General features: G+C 42.6%; 1 protein-coding gene across 1 annotated transcript in view; it reads right to left on the minus strand.

Annotated features, from left to right (window-relative positions):
- Positions 1 to 283: 283 nt before the first annotated feature.
- SLCO1B3 (solute carrier organic anion transporter family member 1B3) overlaps positions 284 to 21,104 on the minus strand; it is a 53,515-nt gene continuing 32,694 nt past the window's right edge. Inside the window, exons 9-16 of the mRNA XM_073329735.1 lie at positions 20,822 to 21,067; positions 18,886 to 19,050; positions 10,530 to 10,725; positions 9,619 to 9,781; positions 6,940 to 7,124; positions 5,694 to 5,758; positions 2,008 to 2,125; positions 284 to 824 (exon numbers count right to left, since the gene is read on the minus strand). Coding sequence (XP_073185836.1) covers positions 608 to 824; positions 2,008 to 2,125; positions 5,694 to 5,758; positions 6,940 to 7,124; positions 9,619 to 9,781; positions 10,530 to 10,725; positions 18,886 to 19,050; positions 20,822 to 21,067 — 1,355 coding nt within the window. The 3' untranslated portion in view covers positions 284 to 607. The remainder of the gene's footprint in view (positions 825 to 2,007; positions 2,126 to 5,693; positions 5,759 to 6,939; positions 7,125 to 9,618; positions 9,782 to 10,529; positions 10,726 to 18,885; positions 19,051 to 20,821; positions 21,068 to 21,104) is intronic.

The following is a 21,104-nucleotide window of genomic DNA, read 5'->3' on the forward strand; positions in this document are numbered from 1 at the left end:
TGGAGTTTCTGATGGAACAGAAATTCCATTTGATAACCAGCTCTCCTTACAACGTTAGTAGGCACAACATTTTCAGTTGGAAATATGATTTTTCAAGTTGAGTGTCCCTGAGGATGCAGGAGGAAAAGAGGGTTTGGGCCTTCCACCTAGCTATTCCCTAGCAGGCCAGAGTTCAGAAAACTACACTAGCTTCTTACTGTACTGTGCAGACCCTTGCAACTATGCAAGTCCTTTTGACTTCAGTGGACTCAGTACAGGTGGATCTGTGGGCAGGACTGGGGCCTTCCAGTGTAGTATCTGGAATGCAGTTACTGTGCCAGAAACCACATTCAAGCCATTTAAAAATTACAAACAGTTGCAATTAACAATGCCAAACAGGATTTTCCCTCGTTAATTAATGGAATTTGTTGTGCGTGTCATTGATAAGCAGGTTCATATAAGGTAGTTAAATATAAATCATATGTGCACCTAACTGCCCTTGTCATTGACTATGTGTTCATTCTGGTTTTTCATTCTGAGCAGTGTTATTGTTTTATTCAGGACATTCTGAAAGTTGATTTTAAAAGATGCTGTCCTGATTCATGCAACATGGACGTAAGTGGTTTTTCTAAATACATGATTCTTTTTCCACATCGGAAGAACCTGATAAATATTCACTGCTCTTTGAGTTAGCTTCTTTGTTCATAGGAACGCTTTCTTGCCCTCCATTTTCTGTGGATTTGGGACCCCTTGCTTGGTACTGTTTCTTCACCATTGTATAAAACAGGAAAGCTAAGAAGTAGGATGGTAGTCTGAAGCCTGCTGTTAGGCCAAGGTAGGTATACCTGTGAAGGGAGAAGACAAAAGGTAGTTCTCCTAATATAAACAAACTTCAAAAGAACTGCAAGTACTAACATTACTTATAAACGGATCTTTTCAGGAATGGTACAAAAATCAAAAATGCACAGTAGTCCCTGAACTCTTTAATACAATAGTTAAGGAGACAAAATCTAAAGCGACCTTGTGAATGGTGCTATAAAGTGGACATTTTCACTGTTTGTTTACACTGTGATTTATGCCTTTGAAAATATGTGTACAGTAACAATCAATCATTTCTCCTCTACTCCTGCTGAATTTGTAGGAGCTTCTGGGGCCAGGATTCCTGCAGCGCCTGTATGTGTCATGGGCTCCCTAGTCCTGGCTACTCTGCATATAAATAAAAATCCTCATGTGGCCATCAAGAGTTGCATGAAATAAAACAAATGTGAAAAAAAACCAGTTGCTTTGAGTATTCTTCAGGCAGATATTTTTTGGTTGTGCTTAAAAAGCATTTCTCTACCATGTCCTCAGCTGCCCAATAGCTTTTATTTTTCATTTGTTCACACATTAAACATGGCCAATAAAGCAAAATTGGCAGTCTTCCCAATGTGCATGGTAGGCACTGTGAATTTGGATGTCTTTTCTATTCCTGCTTGTGAATCACATGACGACTATGGATTTCTGAGCTGGTCCAAAGTGTAGAAAGTATATCCACTATTCAGGAAAGACTCAGTCATTGATGTCAATGAGAGTTTTGCCTGAATGAAGAAAAGGAGTACTAGTGGCACCTGAGAGACTAACCGATTTATTTGAGCATAAGCTTTCGTGAGCTACAGCTCACTTCATCGGATGCATGCAGTGGATGCAACCGATGAAGTGAGCTGTAGCTCACGAAAGCTTATGCTCAAATAAATTGGTTAGTCTCTAAGGTGCCACTAGTACTCCTTTTCTTTTTGCAAATACAGACTAACATGGCTGCTACTCTGAAACTTGCCTGAACGAGTAAGGCCTGTATAAAGAACTGAGAAGAGACTTCAGTATTTGGCCCCAAGAGTAGTTAATGTGAAGATTTCTTGACATTTGAGATCCTGTACTGACCTATATGAAGGTGAAGCCAACATTAGATGACCGGGGCCAGAGCATCAAATAATTTAGAGTCCTGATGCAGAAAAGAAACTCACGACCACTCTGTGTTTTGATTTAACTTACCTGTATGCATCAGAATCATATATCCTACAAGCTCCTCGCTGCCCACAGCTTCCGCTTCCCCATTTCAAGCATGTCCTGTCGATTAATGCACCAAAATAAATGGGGGCTGGAATTCCGGCTGCAATAAAACATTCAAAAATATATCACTATGTCATATTATGAGGCACAACTTTAGAAAATATGATAGCATTTTCATACTAAGCTCCAACCCTGCCCTGTCCTGTAGTGGTACTCTGGTGGGCAGTGGGATATAGGGAGCCGCTTCTTCCCTTTATAGAAATTGGACAGGATCCTTCAGAATAGTGAGCTGGGTGACCACTTTTGGTGCTGTTTGGAGCTCCACAGTGACGTGGTCTGACACCTAGTGGGCCTGGCCAAGCTATCAGCCTGTGGTGACACACATGGCTTTCTCCAGCATGTATTAGCTCAACAGTTCCCAAACTGTTCTGTAAAGCACTGGTGGTTGGCAGCTCAATCGCTGCAGCAGTTTTCAGGACTTAGTGGTGCATGGACCTCATGCTGATCCTCTACACTGGGGTGAAATTCATCTTATGGCTCGCCTCTTTGTTTCCTACTGAAAAAAGTACATGGCGGGGGGTGGGGGTTAGGGGAAGAAAGAGAGGGAGATGAAACCAAGTCCTAAAGTAGACGGTAGGCAAAATTGTCAACGCTGCTTCAGACCCAGATTTTAAAGGTGTTTAGGCTTAACCCCACACAGTGTTACAAGGTATAACTTAGGCACCTAAGTCACATTTTCAAAAGTAACAGGCACTTAAGGGCTAAATTCACAAAGGATTTAGGTGCTGTGATACTGAATGTGGCAATGCCTACCTTTTAGGCCTATAGAAAATCATTGGACCAACACTGTGATTCACAAAGACCTGAGTTGGGCACCTAGGCTCCTGTATAATGCATGGGGAGAGACAGGCACCTTAGAATGTGATTCATATAAGCCAGCATGCTAGGTGGGGAGCTATCTAGTGGGAGATGTTGCCTAGATGGGTGTGTGCTAAGCCCTACCCCTCTCACAGAGAGACTGAGACCCACAGCAGAATACCCCATAGCTCAGTGGTTAGTGTTCAAATCCTTTCTGCCCCTTCAATAGCAGGAGGGATTGAATCCAGGTCTCCCACCTCATAGGTGAGTGCTCTAACTGCTGGGCTAAAAGGCATAAGGTGGGCACCATCTTCTCCTCCAGTGGCCAGATTTTAAATGGGACCTGATTCGGTAGGCGTCCTCTGAGCACACCAATTGGATTGGGCCCCACACATGAGTCAGGCCAGCAAACTCCTAGCTTCCTCTGTTTGTGAATCGCTCAGGGGTTACGGGGGAGATAAGTGTCCAGATGACTAGAGTGAGGTAGCAGCACACATGTTCAGATGGGTGCTGAGGGAACTTTCAACCTGAAACCTTAGGTGCCAAGTGATTTTAGGTGTCTACAGTGTTCGGTGGCAGTTTTGTGAAATGCAGTGGAGCCTAAAACTGAGATTTAAGCACCTGAGTCTGGGATTTAGGAGTTTAGGTACCTTTGTGAATCTAGGCCTAGAAGCTAAAGTCCCACTGACTTTCAATGAGACTTAAGCTACAAAGTCAGGTAGATGTTGCAATACTGAGCAGAACAAAGCCTAAATACTTCTCAAAAGCTGGGCCTGAGTAATTTAGCAAAGTCCTATTTATTTCTAAGAGTGATGTAGACACTTAGGAATCTAAATCTCATTGAAAGTCAGTGGAACTTAGGCTCCTCTTTTGAAAATGGGCTTTAGGTACCTTTGAAAAGTTTACTCAATGTAATTAGTTTTTCAAAATAGAACAAAACATTTACTGCACTGAGGACAACTAAAAATGCATGCACACATTCCTAAAATAACTGTCCGAGATGCTATATGTGCCATTGGGATTTTGTGTCTCCGAATGGAATGAGAGTTGGTCTGTGCCTTGCAAATGAGTGGGGCAATGATACTTGGCACAATCTTCGTATTATACTGTAGTTCAGACTATGAAAAAGCTTAGAAATTCTTGTGACTGGCCAAAGGAAGAGCAAGATGCATCTGTCATTGCACCCTCCACTCTGGCTTGCTCTGCACTGTGCTGCCCTTTACCCCTGTAAAATAATTTTAAAAAATCCTGGCCCTGTTACAATCCATGGGAATTTTGGCATCAACATTAATAATGCCTGGATTCCAACCTGTACTGAACCATGTTTGTGCCAGCTTTTTTTCTGCATTAAAATATTGCACTCCTATATAGGAAAACACTGGTTTAATCTAAAAGGAGTGTATTCTCTGTGTGTTCTATCCAGAGGGCTACATGTATATATTCTGCTCTTATGAGCGTATCTATGATCTGCTTCTGCAGGTCCATTTCTAACTTCGATGGCCCTAAACAAGCTGGGAGTGTGGACTTTTCTAATCTGATATAGCTTGGTCTGAAACCTAGAAAACCATTATGACACTTCTTCTTACACATTTTTTCATTTTTGGATAGTGCTCTAGGCACCTGTCCCATGAATTAAAAATCACAAAAACAAACAGACAAAGAATTGCCTATAACCATATCCACCTCAGCCCAGGGGTGCTGGAACAATTTGTATAGAGGGGGTGCTGGGAGCCACTGAACCAAACTGTAAACATAAGAACGTAAGAATGGCCCTACTGGGTCAGACCAAAGGTCCATCTAGCCCAGTATCCTGTCTTCCGACAGTGGCCAATGCCATATGCTCCAAAGGGAATGAACAGAACAGGTAATCATCAAGTGATCCAGCCTCTGTCGCTCATTCCCAGCTTCTGGCAAACAGAGGCTAGGGACACCATTCCTGCCCTGGATGGAAACCACTTCAAGCCATGGGGTGTTGCCACACCCCTAGTTCCAGCACCTACACCTCAGCCCACTCCCTCCTCGCTGCCTTGGAGAAGAGAGAGAAAAGATAGGTGTTATAGCATGTCTGGAACATTCTGGGCTCTGACGGACCAAAGAGGGGATTAAGTTCCAAAATGGAGGACCCTTCACAGATAAGAACCTGCCAGCAGTTCCCTCTTGTTTATATTAAATGAGCGCCAATTTGACTCTCTCTTCTGATCTCAACTGCGGCAGTATGTCACAGGGCGAGAGGCCATCTTCCAAGCAACCAGGGCCCTAACCTTTTAGGGCTCTTTATGGGTTAGAACCAACACCTTGAATTCCACCCAGAAGCTTATTGGAAGACAGTGCAGATTGTGGAGCACTGGCCTGATGTGCAATTCCACTTAATAAGCAGGCTGCAGCATTCTGCGAAATAGCATCAGCTTCTGAATGGTGCCAGGGTGCAGGCCCATGCACAGCGTATCACAGCAATCTCAGCTCAAGGTGAGGCATGCGTAATTGTGGCAAGGTCCAAATCAGAGAGGAAAGGTTGTTTTGTCAGGTGCAGTTGCAAAAATATGCTCTTGGCCACATCTTGGACATCCAGGAGCAGCCCAGAATCTAACACAGGGACTGTCTTTTTGTTTTTTGTTCCTGCAGTGCCTACCACAGTGGGGTTCTGCTTGATGGCTGGGGCTCAGTATTACAGTACTATTACTACTCCCACTAGTACTATTAATAATAATAGCACTGCCAAATTGTGCATCTGTTTTGCGAATGCACTTGGTGCCATTTAAAGCCACACAGACAATCAAAGGTATCTAAAAAACTCAAATAATTTATCTTACCTAGGGCTCTCATAATGAGTGTGTACAGACCAACTGCAAGAGATTTCAGCTCTGAGTGAACACACCTAAAATAGATAGATGTCAGTCACAATAATATGTCTCCATAATACCCAGACGCACTCATTAAAATTTATTATTTCCCCATAGAATTATTATTCTTAATGACAGAATACAAAACTTCAGAAGAAAGCTGTCTCATAGATTTGCCAAAAACACATTAAATAATGTGGGAAAAGTGAGCTAATCAATTACTCTTCATTGAATATTCACTGGGAAGTCAATGTACTGCACATAATTAGTGAGGTGAATCTATATGAAATACTGGCACCTTCTACCCACGTTTTGCAGAAGAGGGTGTCCCTAAATACCCGTTCTACTGCCTTTTCATTATGAGCATTATGAAGTGATGGGGACTACAATATTGCCCTGGGTCAAAACTTCTAGAAATGGCATAATTGGAGCAGCATCTTGTAACATTGTAATGACATTCCCAAAAGCTGTGTTTTCAAGAGCCACATTCTTAGCAAAGATGCAAAGCAACTTGCCGCTCAAATTTCCAAGAGATTAAACTAAACTGCTGCCACAAGGGAATCTGACAAGGGTTCTGAGTTAATTATATACCCAAACTGTGTTGAATCCCTTTAAAGTTATTGTCATGAAAAACCACCTTCTTAAATAACAACTTTATCTATATACTACATTAGCACCTCTTTCTGCATATTCATATATGACAAAGTAATTTTTAGAACTCCTTAGAATTCCCACTGATTTTGCTTCCAGATTGCCTTTGGGATTTCAGAGTGACCAAACTTTCTTCCTATCAAGCTTTTATTCATCTCTTCACATAAAGAAACAGTGGCAACAAAATATGTTTCAGCTGGACTTCCTTTTGTTCTTCAGTCTACTTATACAAACTACAGAACCATTTGTGTTTGTAGCTTTTAATCACAGAAGCAGATCTAATTGTTTTCTGTGCTACAAACACAAAATTCAGATGTAAAAGCCAATGTGGGTCAGATTAATAGAAACATGGAGAAATTAACTGTAATGTATGAACATAATAGTTAAATTTGGTGGTAGTGCCCACCAACTGATTTAATTCTTCATAATTAAAAATGGATTCAGAGAAGACAGCAGTAAAAGTGTGTTAGATTTCAAGAAAGTTAGTGTAATTTGGGGAAATTAAGTCTCCCACGATGGGAAAAGCCCTTAGTGATATTAAAATAATTATTTTGGTTTCACTTACCTAAACATAACCATGTATAAAGGGGTGCCTCCTAAAGCATAGAAAAAGGCACTTATAACTTGTATTACTGTATAATAAATAAACTTTCTTGAGCAGTCACCACTTTTTGGACATTGTCCCAAAATTACAGAGGTATTTCCTGATTGTAAACCTGTAATTTCCATGCAGCTGCAGTTATGATACACCTAAAAGACACAATTTTGATTTGTCGGTATATCATTAATGCAATAGGACATACAGCATTAAAATACAAGCAAAACCTCACATGAAAACATGACCCAGGTAAACACACCAGGAGCCTCTAACCAGCTCTTGTTTGCATTTCTCAGAGGTTTCAATGTTCAGTAGTTTCTTTCCTATGTGTCATGTACTTCTTGTACATAGTAGGTTGCAAGGCTTCTACTAGCAGGTCAAGCTTCTGTATCAATTATAGACTGTCTACCAGGGCTGTCCCTGTCAGGGCAGGGCCCGGGACATTAGAAACTTGGTGCCTATCTGCCAGCAGAGCGGGGAGGGTGGGGTGCTCTCTCCAGCTCCACCCAGGCCCTGCCCCACTCCACCCCTTCCCCCAAGGCCCCACCCCAGCCCCACCTCCACCCCGCCTCTTTCCCACCCAGGTCCACCCCCTCCTGCGAGTGTGCTGCACCCCTGCTCCTCCCTCCTCCCCCTCACAGCGCTGCCTGACGCCGCAAAATGTTTGATCCACGGCAGGCGGTAGGTGCTGGGAGGGAGGGGAAGGCACTGATCGGCGGGGCCCACCGATGGGCAGAAGGCACTGGGGAGAGGGGGAGGTTGTGGTGGTGATGGGGGGCTCCTAGTCACCCCCCCGCCTGCCTGCTGCTCACCTCCCCATTTGTCTCCTCACCCCACTCACTCACCCACCCACCTCACCTCCCCGCCTGCCTCCTGTGGGGCCCCCCGAGGCCCGGGGCGGATGCCCCAGTTTGCCATACCCTAGGGACGGCTCCGCTGACTACAGAGCTTATTTCTCAGAGATACACACCAGGTGTCTTTGCCATAGAACCCTTTAATACTCTGCCGGGTACAGCTAAAGATTAGCTTAAATAAGGTAAAAAGAAAAGGAGTACTTGTGGCACCTTAGAGACTAACCAATTTATCTGAGCGTAAGCTTTCATGAGCTACAGCTCACTTCATCGGATGCATACTGTGGAAAATACAGAAGATGTTCTTATACATACAAACCATGAAAAAATGGGTGTTTACCACTACAAAAGGTTTTCTCTCCCCCCTCCCCACTCTCCTGTTGGTAATAGCTTATCTAAAGTGATCACTCTCCTTACAATGTGTATGATAATCAAGGTGGGCCATTTCCAGCACAAATCCAGGGCTGAAGGTGACGGCTAAAACGCCCCCAACTAAAACCCCTCCAACGCATTATTAAGGATCTACAACCTATCCTGAAGGATGACCCAACACTCTCACAAATCTTGGGAGACAGGCCAGTCCTTGCCTACAGACAGCCCCCCAACCTGAAGCGAATACTCACCAGCAACCACATACCACACAACAGAACCACTAACCCAGGAACCTATCCTTGCAACAAAGCCTGTTGCCAACTGTGCCCACATATCTATTCAGGGGACACCATCACAGGGCCTAATAAAATCAGTCACACTATCAGAGGCTCGTTCATGTGCACATCTACCAATGTGATATATGCCATCATGTGCCAGCAATGCCCCTCTGCCATGTACATTGGTCAAACTGGACAGTCTCTACGTAAAAGAATAAATGGACACAAATCAGATGTCAAGAATTATAACATTCATAAACCAGTCGGAGAACACTTCAATCTCTCTGGTCACGCGATTACAGACATGAAAGTTGCGATATTACAACAGAAAAACTTCAACACCAGACTCCAGCGAGAGACTGCTGAATTGGAATTAATTTGCAAATTGGATACAATTAACTTAGGCTTGAATAGAGACTGGGAGTGGCTAAGTCATTATGCAAGGTAACCTATTTCCCCTTGTTTTTTCCTACCCCTCCGCCCTCATTCCTCAGATGTTCTTGATAAACCCTGGATTTGTGCTGGAAATGGCCCACCTTGATTATCATAAACATTGTAAGGAGAGTGATCACTTAAGATAAGCTATTACCAGCAGGAGAGTGGGGTGGGGGGAGACAAAACCTTTGTAGTGGTAAACACCCATTTTTTCATGGTTTGTATGTATAAGAACATCTTCTGTATTTTCCACTGAATGCATCCGATGAAATGAGCTGTAGCTCCTGAAAGCTTATGCTCAAATAAATTGGTTAGTCTCTAAGGTGCCACAAGTACTCCTTTTCTTTTTACCTAAGTGTAGTTACACTGGTGGCTAAAAACCTCAATGTAGCCAAGACCTGATTTACAAAAGGCAAACAAATGGAGGTCTGCCTTTAGGCAATGTGTAACACTCATCAGTGCATGTTGTGTGTTCCCTCAGTGCCCAATATGAGTTTGTTACAGCCCCCAGATACAGAGCCTGGCTCTTTTGCTCAAGCTGCAGAGACTCAAGCATCGAGCTCTGGAAGTTTGTGGTTCTCAGTGATCCTCACAAATACATGACAGTTCCTCTTGCTCTGTAATTGATTTGATCTTTTCTAAATATACATCACTAATACACCAATGTTCTTAAGCAAAAAAGATAGGAAAAAACTGGGTAAGTCTCTTACTGTGTTCTTCCCATGTCCTGTCGAAGCCTTGCATCCAGCAAGACAAGCTGACATATACGTGATTCCATTGTCTCCACAGACAGGATCCCATTGGTTCGTGGCACATTTGCAGTCAGAGTTGCAGACAGAAAATAAGGCAGTTTCATGTTGTGCAACTGGTTTGCTTATGAGGTAAATTTACAAAGGCACAACATTGTTTTATTACAAAATGCATCATTCAATTAAACATTAAAGGACAATATAGCAAATTTGTCTTTCACTCCTACTTGATATCCTCATTATTATAGAACTAAACTAATATTCCTGGTAAACAAGGTTAAATTGTTCCTATTCTTGTAACAGTGATCCTATGGCCTCAGCTTCCATCTCACACACATTGAAATACAGATGACTACTGGGTTATGAAAAATTCTATGACAAAGAAAGGGATTTCTGCCCATTATAGCCCAGAAAAACCAGACCTTTAGTTCTAACACACAGTGAAATTCTTGACACTATCGGTGTCCAGTCCCACCATTCTAGCTGCCTAAAACCACACCCTAAAACTGTTATTCATTTTATACATGAATCACACTGACACAGTTATTCAATTCAGATCCATACCCCAAACTGATGTAATTATGAAGCCTCCCCAAAAAGTAGCAGTATGTAACTTGCAAACAAAGTATATCAGTATAAAAAGAGGGCTACATTCTCATCTGGTGTAAATTAATCTAGCTCCATTACAATTTATACAAACTTAGAATCTGACATTTTCTAATGGTATAATGCTTCAATATTTGTGGAAGATACACTAAGTACTAAAATGGTGTGTTTGTATTCAATCATGACAAAACATCATGCTATTTGTAATGCTTCTCTGCTACCAGACAAAGGAAATGTGCTGTATCTTACATAAGATGTATACATACCCATCATAAGATACTGTCAATCCCGCCACTTCATGGTTCTCACAGCCCACAAAAAAGTGTGAGAGGGTTATGAGAAAAGCCATCAGTGACATCCCAAATCCAAATTTTGTAGCTCCAATCATGCCCATTTTGTATTTCTTCATTATCAGCCCTCCTAAGAAAATCCCAATGCTTACAGCGGGTAAAGCAGTTACTCCTGTAATAAAAGAGAAAGGAGGGATACTGGAGAGGTGTAGTCACATTCTGTCACACAAAACTGATTTAACACATGAGCTGATTGAAATTGGTGAAAATTTTCATAACATACTGCCTGAAAAAATTCATCCATTTATTTCATATGTCTCAAAACACGACGACATTTCAAGGGTCCAAAAATCTCCCCTAATACGTTTGCCAATGAACCTGTGAAAATTACATCTAGATCTATGTAATTAAGGACCAAACTCTGACCCAACTCATGCAGCACCATGAGAGGGTAAGGGAGCATAAGGCACCTCCTTATGCCCTTGTGTTGACTACCTGTACCATAGGTTGCAGCAATGAAGAGGAAATTGGATCTGGAGAACAGCTAGATTTTTCCCTCCCACTGGAAGGAGCATTGGCTTTGCCCCCTCCAAAATATCAGCCAGAATAGTTGCACCAGCATGTTGGGTGACATGCACTGCACCATGCAGAGGCCCAATGTGGAGTACCACCCAATCAAGGCAGTGGGGACACCAGGAGGCAGACAGTGACAGACATCTACACTAGCAACTATATATATGTCCATGTGCAGGCTTGTGACATAACCCCCGCAATGTCCACACTTAAACCCCAGAAGCATGTGTCTCAAGGTGAGCAGAGGGCACGTAAGCTAGCATGCCTGAGGGTGTGAGCAAGTACACACCTTAGCTGTGGAACAGCCCCATAGCTGTGCCAGTTTGCAGTGTGAATGGAAATGAGGAGCATCTACCAGGTTTCAAGTTTCAATACTCCTTCAGTTCTAGTTCCACAATGCACTGAATCCTTTTCTTCCTGATCCTTACAAAACCTAGGTCCCTGTCACCTTGTGCACTGGTAGTAGTGTGCTGCACTGCCCCCGGCAGAACAGTTGTCTGTTGCAGTCTTTACGGGTGTGTGACATTACCCAGGGTATTATCTGGACCACAGGTGCCAGCTTCCTCATTTCCCTGGGAGTGCCCAATCCCCCATTCCAGCTCAGACCCTGCCCCCACTCCACCTCTTCCCCCAAGGACAAATCCTGTTATCCCAAATAGAGTTTCCCAGACACTTCAGTCCAAATACAATGGTTTAGATGAATTCAAGCAAAGGTCTCTCTCACAGCAGTCTTACTGACTGAATTCCTTTCAGTCAGGGCCCCTCCCCAGTCCAGTGATGCTTCCTTTGTTCTTCAAGTGTTGTTGATGCCATGAGTAGAGATGAAGGTAGAGAAAGATGTTTTGGGGCATTTGCTCCCCCTTCTTATATGTTTTTCACTTCTTTGAGAATCACCTCCAGCTGAGGTTTAGGAAACAGAAAGTCTGCGTGGATGGGACCGCTCAGCTGTTTCTTTGTAAAAATGTAGATTTCCCCCCCACATTCTTTTTCCACCCAAAGAATCGCCACTTAACCAAGTGATGGGTCATTTGATTTTGATGACACTTGGCTGGGGTGTTGGCTAGCCTTTTGTCTCTGGAAAACTGCTTTGTGACTGCTCTCAAAATTTGGAATTTGTCTTAGTACCATCACACAGTAGAATCTGATAACTTTACATACAATGGTGCCACACATATTTAACCAGGACAATAATGATCAGCAAATTACAATAGAACTGCAGAGTTACGAACCGACCAGTCAACCACACACCTCATTTGGAAACCAGAAGTATGCAATCAGGCAGCAGCAGAGACAAAAAAGAAAAAAGTAAATACAGTACAGTACTGTGTTAAACATAAACTACTAAAAAAACAAAAGGAAAGTTTAAAAAAAGATTTGACAAGGTAAGGAAACTGTTTCTATATTTGTTTCATTTAAATTAAGATGGTTTAAAGCAGCATTTTTCTTCTGCATAGTAAAGTTTCAAAGCTATATTCAACTGTAAGCTTTTGAAAGAGCAACCATAATGTTTTGTTCAGAGTTATGAACATACCAGAATTATGCACAACCTCTATTCCTGAGGTGTTCGTAACTCTGATGTTCTACTGTATGAGTTTTCAAATGATACCTCAACAAGGCAGTCACTTGGCCCGTGGAGCTGATCAGTGTGTGGAAACAGCATACCATCCTCCTTAATTTCAGCCAGAGCAGCAGGAACATTCACCTCTACCAGGAAATTGCACAGAGTCTGGCTCAGTGCTATGAATGCATGAAGCATTTGAGGCTCCTGTACAGGAAGTAGTAGGTTTGGAAGGGCTTATCATACATGCGTTTTCTACAAGGAGCTTGACTCATGCTTTCAAGGACCTCCAGCACGGAGCCTGAAGTGGCTCATGATCACTTCCTCAACCCTGAGGCCTCATTGTCCAACAGCACATTGATGTGGGCCAGAGCAAGGAGGCAACAGGGACCACACAAGATGCCCCAAAAGACCCAGAGGATGAGGAGCATGTGATTCTGCATCTTTACCCAGAGAAGCAGGTTGAAGAAACATTCCATTATGAACCTGAGGAGGACCCCAAGCCATGCCAGGAACCAGAACCCCAGGCTGGTGAGTTATAGTGGATGTCCACACTCCCTAGCAATATCCCCTCTTGCTCTGGTGCTAAATTCCCTATTTTAATGTCAAGGACTTTTGAACTACTGTGCACTGATTTTTCTTCCCTGGATAATAGATCATGCATTGCTACAGTGTTGAAGACATGGCACTGCCATGATTCATCCCCTTACCAAACACCTTCAACTTTCCTTCCTCCATCCAGTCCCCTCTCTGCTCCACCTCCGAAATGGTCCTCAAACAAGACAGAGTTCTAAATCAATAACTTTATTGATTTCTGATGAACCACAATTATGCATTTGGCTTCTAAAGCGTCTTTTTTTTTTCAGGGGAGGAAGGACTGGATGTGGAAGGGACCGGCACACAGTTGTAGAAAACTTACAGTTGGGTGTTGAAGAAAAAGTTAGTAGCAGTGATCTTTTCTGCCTTGGAAGATTACGAAGTCTGTACAGTCCCTGTCTTCACCCTATCACCACCCAGAGCTATGCTGCATGAGCCAGGGCTAGTGAGGGTGGCAGAAGGGACTGGTCTGGCAGTTGGAAAAAACAGTGTAGTGCTGTTTCCCTTTCCAGTTATCTGAGGTGAAAGGTTGCGATGCTTAACTGTATCTTCAGGAAACCTAATGAAGTTACAGATTGTCCCTTTCTCTCCCTTTCCATTTCACCTTTGCTACACAGACATAGAGGCAGGATTTTCTCACAAAATCAGGTGTTGGGATGGTTCATGGTTCCAATCTCCTTTTCCATTAAACCTCTGTATTCCAGCTCAGAATTTCATCCATTTCCAGCCAAATTCCCTCCCCATCCTGTAAGCACATTTCAGCAAATTTCTGTTGAAGCAAAAACTCCAGTTGATTCTTCAGGTTCACCAGCAGTGCAAGTCTGCCTGGTCCACCTTTATAGCTGACCAAGCCCCTTAATTAGGCAATATGTAGTAGTGGGGGTGACCATTAGCAGAAACAGTTCTTTGGCATACTCTCCTTCACAGGACTGGAAAGCCACTTCTCTTTTCCGTTTTAATACTCTGAAAACAACCATATTCTCCAAATGTTGGCTAGTCTTAAGGGAAGAAACTGTAAACTGATAACATAGCTTCTGGAAGGAATTACTCCACCGCCACACTCCTGTTTGAACATTATGAACATTTTATATTGCTACAAACAGTAGTAAGGTTTTCTTATCATTACTAGCCTCTGCTCCTTCCTCATGGACCACAAAAGGTTTCTGAGAATCAAGGATAGTGAGACAGCTACATTCCTGGAATGCTGAAAAGTAACAAAATTGTGGGCCTTTACAGCAAAGTTATGTTATGTGGGGGGATTTCTCAGCTTATTATAAAGGCCAAAAACATAATGCTCTTCTTCTCTTTGAGAACTAGCAGGACTTTCAGCTCCCAAGAGTGAAACCATGGCACCAAGAGGGTAGGAGCAGCATCTCAGGGACAGCAAAGGCAGACAGAGAAGGATTCTGGAGGAGCTCCTCATAAACTGGAGAAACCAAGAGCAATTTGAATTCCCCAGAGCACTGGAGGAGCAGTCTCTTCAGCAGGAACTGGTTCATGGACATTGAGACACACCACAGGGAACAGGAACATTCTCTAATGGAGAGGCTCATTTGATGGCTGAAAGGGTGGGGCATCCACCTGCTGCCAAGACCCCACAATCATCCCATCTGCTGCTGCTGCCGCCGTGTCTGGCTGCCAACCAAGGTGCTGCTGAGCTGGAGGATCCTGTTGCAATAACTCCCTCAACTGAGTAGGAGGAGAACACTGAGCCTGCAGTAGTCCTAGAACACTAATGTGCACCAGCCTCCAAAACCCTTTGCAAGAGACATCCGCAGATCTCACCACAAGTCATTGTCCTACTTCGTTCACCCCTTCTAATGAGGAGGGGAAGGAGATGGGTGCAAAGACAAACTGTGGGCCGTGTTCTCAATAGTAAACAGATACTTTGCTAACAATATGTTATTGTTCTGATTTCAAAATCTTCCCATTGAACCTTCTACTTCATACTTTTAGTAAATCTTTTGTTTTGTTTAACTTGTGTTGGCCCTCCTTCCTAATGATGAACTGAAGGTGCTTTTTCATTCTTGAATGGGCCGCAAGCTTCCTACTTCATTTAATGGAATGGTGTGTAAAAATCTGGTGTCAATAGTTTTGAATCCCCCCAAGGTTCAAAAATACTTTAAGTCACACAATTACACAGAAGGGATAGGGAACCACTACTATTTTTCAACCTAGGAGATGTCCAAAGCATAGAAAAGGGGTCAATCAATCTTTTAAAGGCTTTATTAGACATGTTGAAAATCAAAACCAAAGAATAGTAACAAACAAAAAGGGAACATGCCAGCAATAACAAACTATGGCAGTACCCTGTACAGAAATACCCCCTTCCTGCCTTGCCAAATTTTTAAGAATTTCAACTGTACCAGGGACTAGTGCTCTATAACAGTCCTTAGTTGCACTTAACTCTGCTGACAATAAAAAGTCAAAAAGCACAATGCAGTACTTTCCCCCATCAAAGCAAACAGTCATAAACTAATTTAAAAAGTTTAAGTGCTCCAAATAAGCGAGGTTTCTAAAGAAGTGTGAACAGTGTAGACAAAAACATTGCTCAATGAGCTCAGAATAACTCAGTTGCCACCCTCCACAGCAGAAACCCAGCACCAAGGTGATAACCCAATAGCGGTGCCCTGTTAATTGTCATTACTGTGTGCATTGTCACAAGAATGAATGGCTAATGACCTTTGGCTACAGGGGAACAAAACTCTCACAAAGCTGTGTAGCCCTATAAGTACGTACCAATGTTTCCTCATGTGCATATCCCGCAGCTATACAGGATGAATAGATGTCCCTTGGCACAGGCAGGTGTCATCCTCTGCCTCTCTGCTGTGCCAAGATATATGCACATATGGCATCACTGATTTTCCTCTCCCATTGGGAACCAGGACCATGTGTTAACATGGGTGGAATCCAGCTGCCTGTACAGAGTTTGTAAATCAGACTTGTCCTGAGATCACTCAGGATGGAAACACTCCCCTCTATCTCACAAATGTTATGAAGTATGCAGCAGACAATGATTATATGAACAGTGTTTGCCACATTGGCATCCAGACAGCTGCAAAGGCAGCACCAACAAGCTTTCAGTTTATCAAATGTGCACTCCACTACCAGTCTGCAGCTACTTAGCTTGAAACTGAATTCCTGTTTTCCAGGGTCATTGATGTTGGGTACAGTTTCATGAGCCAAAGCAGAAGCAGGTATGCCACAATAAAAGTTGACACAGACACACTGTATAGAACCAGAACATTTCTGGGAAATAAAAACCGTTTCCCCCCACTTCAAGTACAATCTTGATCTCCTCAGCACCCAGCATCATGCACCTTTCCAGTGTTTCCCACATTTGTATTAATGAATCATAGAATATCAGGGTTAGAAGGGACCTCAGGAGGTCACCTAGTCCAACCCCCTGCTCAAAGCAGGACCAATCCCCAACTAAATCATCCCAGCCAGGGCTTTGTCAAGCCTGATCTTAAAACTTCTAAGGAAGGAGATTCCACCACCTCCCTAGGTAACGCATTCCAGTGCTTCACCACCCTCCTAGTGAAAAAGTTTTTCCTAATATCCAACCTAAACCTCCCCCACTGCAACTTGAGACCATTACTCCTTGTTCTATCATCTGCTACCACTGAGAACAGTCTAGATCCATTCTCTTTGGAACCCCCTTTCAGGTAGTTGAAAGCAGCTATCAAATCCCCCCTCATTCTTCTCTTCTGCAGACTAAACAATCCCAGTTCCCTCAGCCTCTCCTCATAAGTCATGTGTTCCAGTCCCCTAATCATTTTTGTTGCCCTCCACTGGACGTTTTCCAATTTTTCCACATCCTTCTTGTAGTGTGGGGCCCAAAACTGGACACAGTACTCCAGATGACACCTTGCCAATGTCGAATAGAGGGGAACGATTACGTCCCTCGATCTGCTGGCAATGCCCCTACTTATACATCCCAAAATGCCATTGGCCTTCTTGGCAACAAGGACACACTGCTGACTCATATCCAGCTTCTCATCCACTGTAACCCCTATGTCCTTTTCTGCAGAACTGCTGCCTAGCCATTTGATCCCTAGTCTGTAGCGATGCATGGGATTCTTCCGTCCTAAGTGCAGGACTCTGCACTTGTCCTTGTTGAACCTCATCAGATTTCTTCTGGGCCAATCCTCTAATTTGTCTAGGGCCCTCTGAATACTATCTCTACCCTCCTGTGGTCTACTAAGCCCCTGTGGTCTACTAAGCCTTTCAGAACAATTGAATGGTAACCTTTTTGGGTCACATACTCAGTTGTGCCCCTTGTGATGGGCAAAATATTTGGATATGAGTGCCATTAATGGTCCCTGCACAGTTCGGAAACTGCATCCTCTGAAATTCATATATTATTTTTGGAACTTTTCTTATGGCAACCCATGGGTAAATTATTTGCCTCACAAATCTGCACAACAACCACCTTGACAGTGGACTTTCCAAACCCAGACCTATAGCTGTTTGGTGTTGACAGCTTCCAGAGGGCAACAACAACCCACTTCTGAATCGGTATGGCTTCCTTGAATGTAGTGTGCTGGAAGGGTGCTGGAAGCTCTTCACACAGCTCAATGAAGGTGTGTTTCTTCATTCAGAAGTTTTGAAGCCACTACTGGTTATCCCAGGTTTCCAAAACAATATGATCTCACCACACTGTGCTAGTTCTCCTCCATCAGAAGTTACGGTCAACTAAAGAGACTACCATGACAACACTGGCATTCATCATAGCTGTACCATGTGAGCTGAATGAATTGTCATTGACCTTAAAAGTCCGCCATCTTCCATGTGTCAGAAAATGCTGTCCAAATTCCATCCCGTGTCTCACAGAGTGCATACTCCACTGCATAACCATTGGTCTGCAATAAGGAGCAGAAGCAGAACCAGATAATCATCCATTTGCTCCATGTTTTTCACCTAGTTTTGTAGAGAATAACTGAAGGGCAACATGATCAGGAAGTGCCATAGGCAAATGTGTGAAAGCAGGGGACCATACCAACAAAACACAGCAAATCTGTTCCTACAGTGTCTCCCTGTGATGCACACAATCCTGAAACACTGTTCCTGAAACATTAAGCGCTAACATTAAGTACCTACAGCTAGAGTGTGGACACAGGTATACATGTGTGCACAGCTTTATACTAGTGTCCAGCTCAGCATGCCTGTGTATGTGTATATGGGAAACACACACAAGTATGAACATGGTATGAACATAATCCAGTGCTCCGCTATGCGCACAAGTATAGACATAGCCTGTAATACTCTGAGGTTATGTCTCACGATCTGCCACCTGGTGTGTCTGCTCCAAAGTTGCTCATGACAAAGCCACAATAGAGTCCTTAGCAATTCTATATATTCAAAGCTTCATGTAAATTTATCCTGGAAGCCATCTATTACAATTTTGGCTCATGTAAAGGAAACAAAAAGAGACACATTACAGTCACCCTAACTGTCCACCACAGAATCAGGCTCTATGGTGGCTTTGTATAATTCCCTCACAAAAGGTGTCTCTTTTTTTTCCTTCAAAAAAACCCCCAAAACTCACCATGCTCAATAAAATGCACATCAAAACACTTTTCCAAGCACTTTAACACTCACCTGTTATAAAGTTAGACTTAGATGCTGACTGACCATACTGCTGTTCCATGTATTTTGGTTTGTAAGTCAAGAAACCAACAAAGCTACTGAATTGTAATAGTGAACAACACAAAAACATTACATAAATTCTATTACTCAATACTCTTTTCAGAGAGATAAAGAAATCTGAAAGACACAATATACAATTTTATTTTAAAAAATGCTTGGCATAATTATTGGTAAATAATCTATGAGATTCAGAGCCAAATTCTGCCCTCAGACACCTATGTGCTTATCTCACTGTAGGATTTCAGGTGAGTATCTGAGGGCAGAATCTGGTCCTCAATTAGAATATAGGCTGTGATATTACAGTAAAATCCTCTGAAATGGTAAACTTCAGTGGAGACATACCAACTGAGGCCCCAGTCCACCAGTGAGATCTACACAGAAGGCCCCTGGGGAAACTGAAGTCAATGGGGCAGCACACAGGCCAAAGGGACTATCTGCTCACATGAATCTCACTGTAGGATCCAGGTCTAAGTGATTTCTCCGTGGTTCCTCTGTACCTTGTGTCATGTCTTGCATTGGGAACTGTAGCCAATGATTTTAGTTTATTGTTCATTTATTGTGTGATGTTATAATTAACTAACAGGTTATGTCATATATAATCATTGTATGCAAAATAGAGTTAAATTGTAGAAGTATAAAATAGATCAGTAGTTAGAAAGGATAATTACATAGTAGGTATCTAAGTAAGTAGGGCTGAAGCACAAGGCCTACAGGCTGAGGCCTGTAAGATTTTAGCTTAGCCATACTAGGCTATAGCCTTAAGAAATGCTTGACATAGGTAAGTGACCAAAGAATGACCCTATCCCCCACAAAATTACAGGAAAAGATATACCAATGGATGAGACTGTGAAAAATTAACAGAGTAATTTTTTGCTTACAAGATATCCGGTAGTCACATTTTTCTAACACATGCCCTAACCGCAGGGTGCACTATGTGCATAAATGCTAACGGGGTATAGTCAGAATCACATTATAAAAAGAGGGTGCCTGGATTAGGAAAACTGAGCTCCCTATGGGAAACTCCAGCAGGAACCATCCTTCTTCTGATGATCAATTGGCAAGGCAGCCATCAGACCTTAAGAATAGCATTAAGGATGTGTGAGTATAATGATATTTTTAACTTATGAATAGGTCTTCATAGAATTTTTTATATGCTTAGGTAATCATAACTTCAATTGTAACTTTAACAAAACTTGTAAAAGAGTCTAGACCTTGTAGGTGTGAATGTGCGTGTGGTCACTAAGGTTGGTCTTTACGTGTTCCTAGACACTCTAAATCTGAAGCAAGTAGCAGAGGTAACGTTCACTCTGTTGAACATGCAACTCTAGCCACCAGAGCCAAATCCACAATGGTTTAATACAACATTACTAAATTCACTTTAAATAAAGTAAAAGGCTGCAGAACTGAACCAGAACAGGAGAAGTGTAAAGATGACACAACGTCATCTTTTTCCTTGCCTCTACCCTCCCACATTCCTGCACTGAGCACAGCTCAGCCCTGAAGGGAAAATCAGGCCTCCTGTATTTTTCATTGCAGACAATTCATTTAACATTTTCCATTACATCTGTGATGATCATGAAAATAATATGGAAATAATTGTGACTTGCTGGGAAAAGAACCTTCTGATTTTTTTAGGCTTAACCCTCACTAATTTTAACACAGACTTTAGTTAATTTTGGTCACTCATTTTTCCTTAGTTCCAGTTTGATTCTAGTACAAACTTTTAAATGTAAGACCTAATTACATAATTGACTCAATGCAGGCCAACCTTCATGACCACCCAGAAACCCAATGACTTCAAATAATCCTTGTGGGGTGGGCTTGGGGTGTTCCTGTGTTACATTGTACTGGTAGGTTTCCAGTTTAGCAGAATATATAAAACACTTGCCTTTTGAAGTTACTGACCACTTCACTGGCTGATGATTTTCAGATTCATGATGCTTGCTCTGGTCTTCTTTAATTTTGGAGAGATCAGATGAAATTTTGTCATTGTTTTCTTCCTCCTGCTTTTTCAGACTTTTCGGCAGGAAACAGAATGGTATGGCAGCAATGAGATTAATTATTCCAGCTATAATAAAACCAAGCCACCATGCACCTACCCACCGGGAGTCTTTTGGAGTTATGGTTATGCTACCTAGAATAAAATGAGACAAAAAAGAATTCTATTAATG

This window comes from Lepidochelys kempii, chromosome 1 (genome assembly GCF_965140265.1).
Source record: "Lepidochelys kempii isolate rLepKem1 chromosome 1, rLepKem1.hap2, whole genome shotgun sequence".
NCBI lineage: Eukaryota > Metazoa > Chordata > Testudines > Cheloniidae > Lepidochelys > Lepidochelys kempii.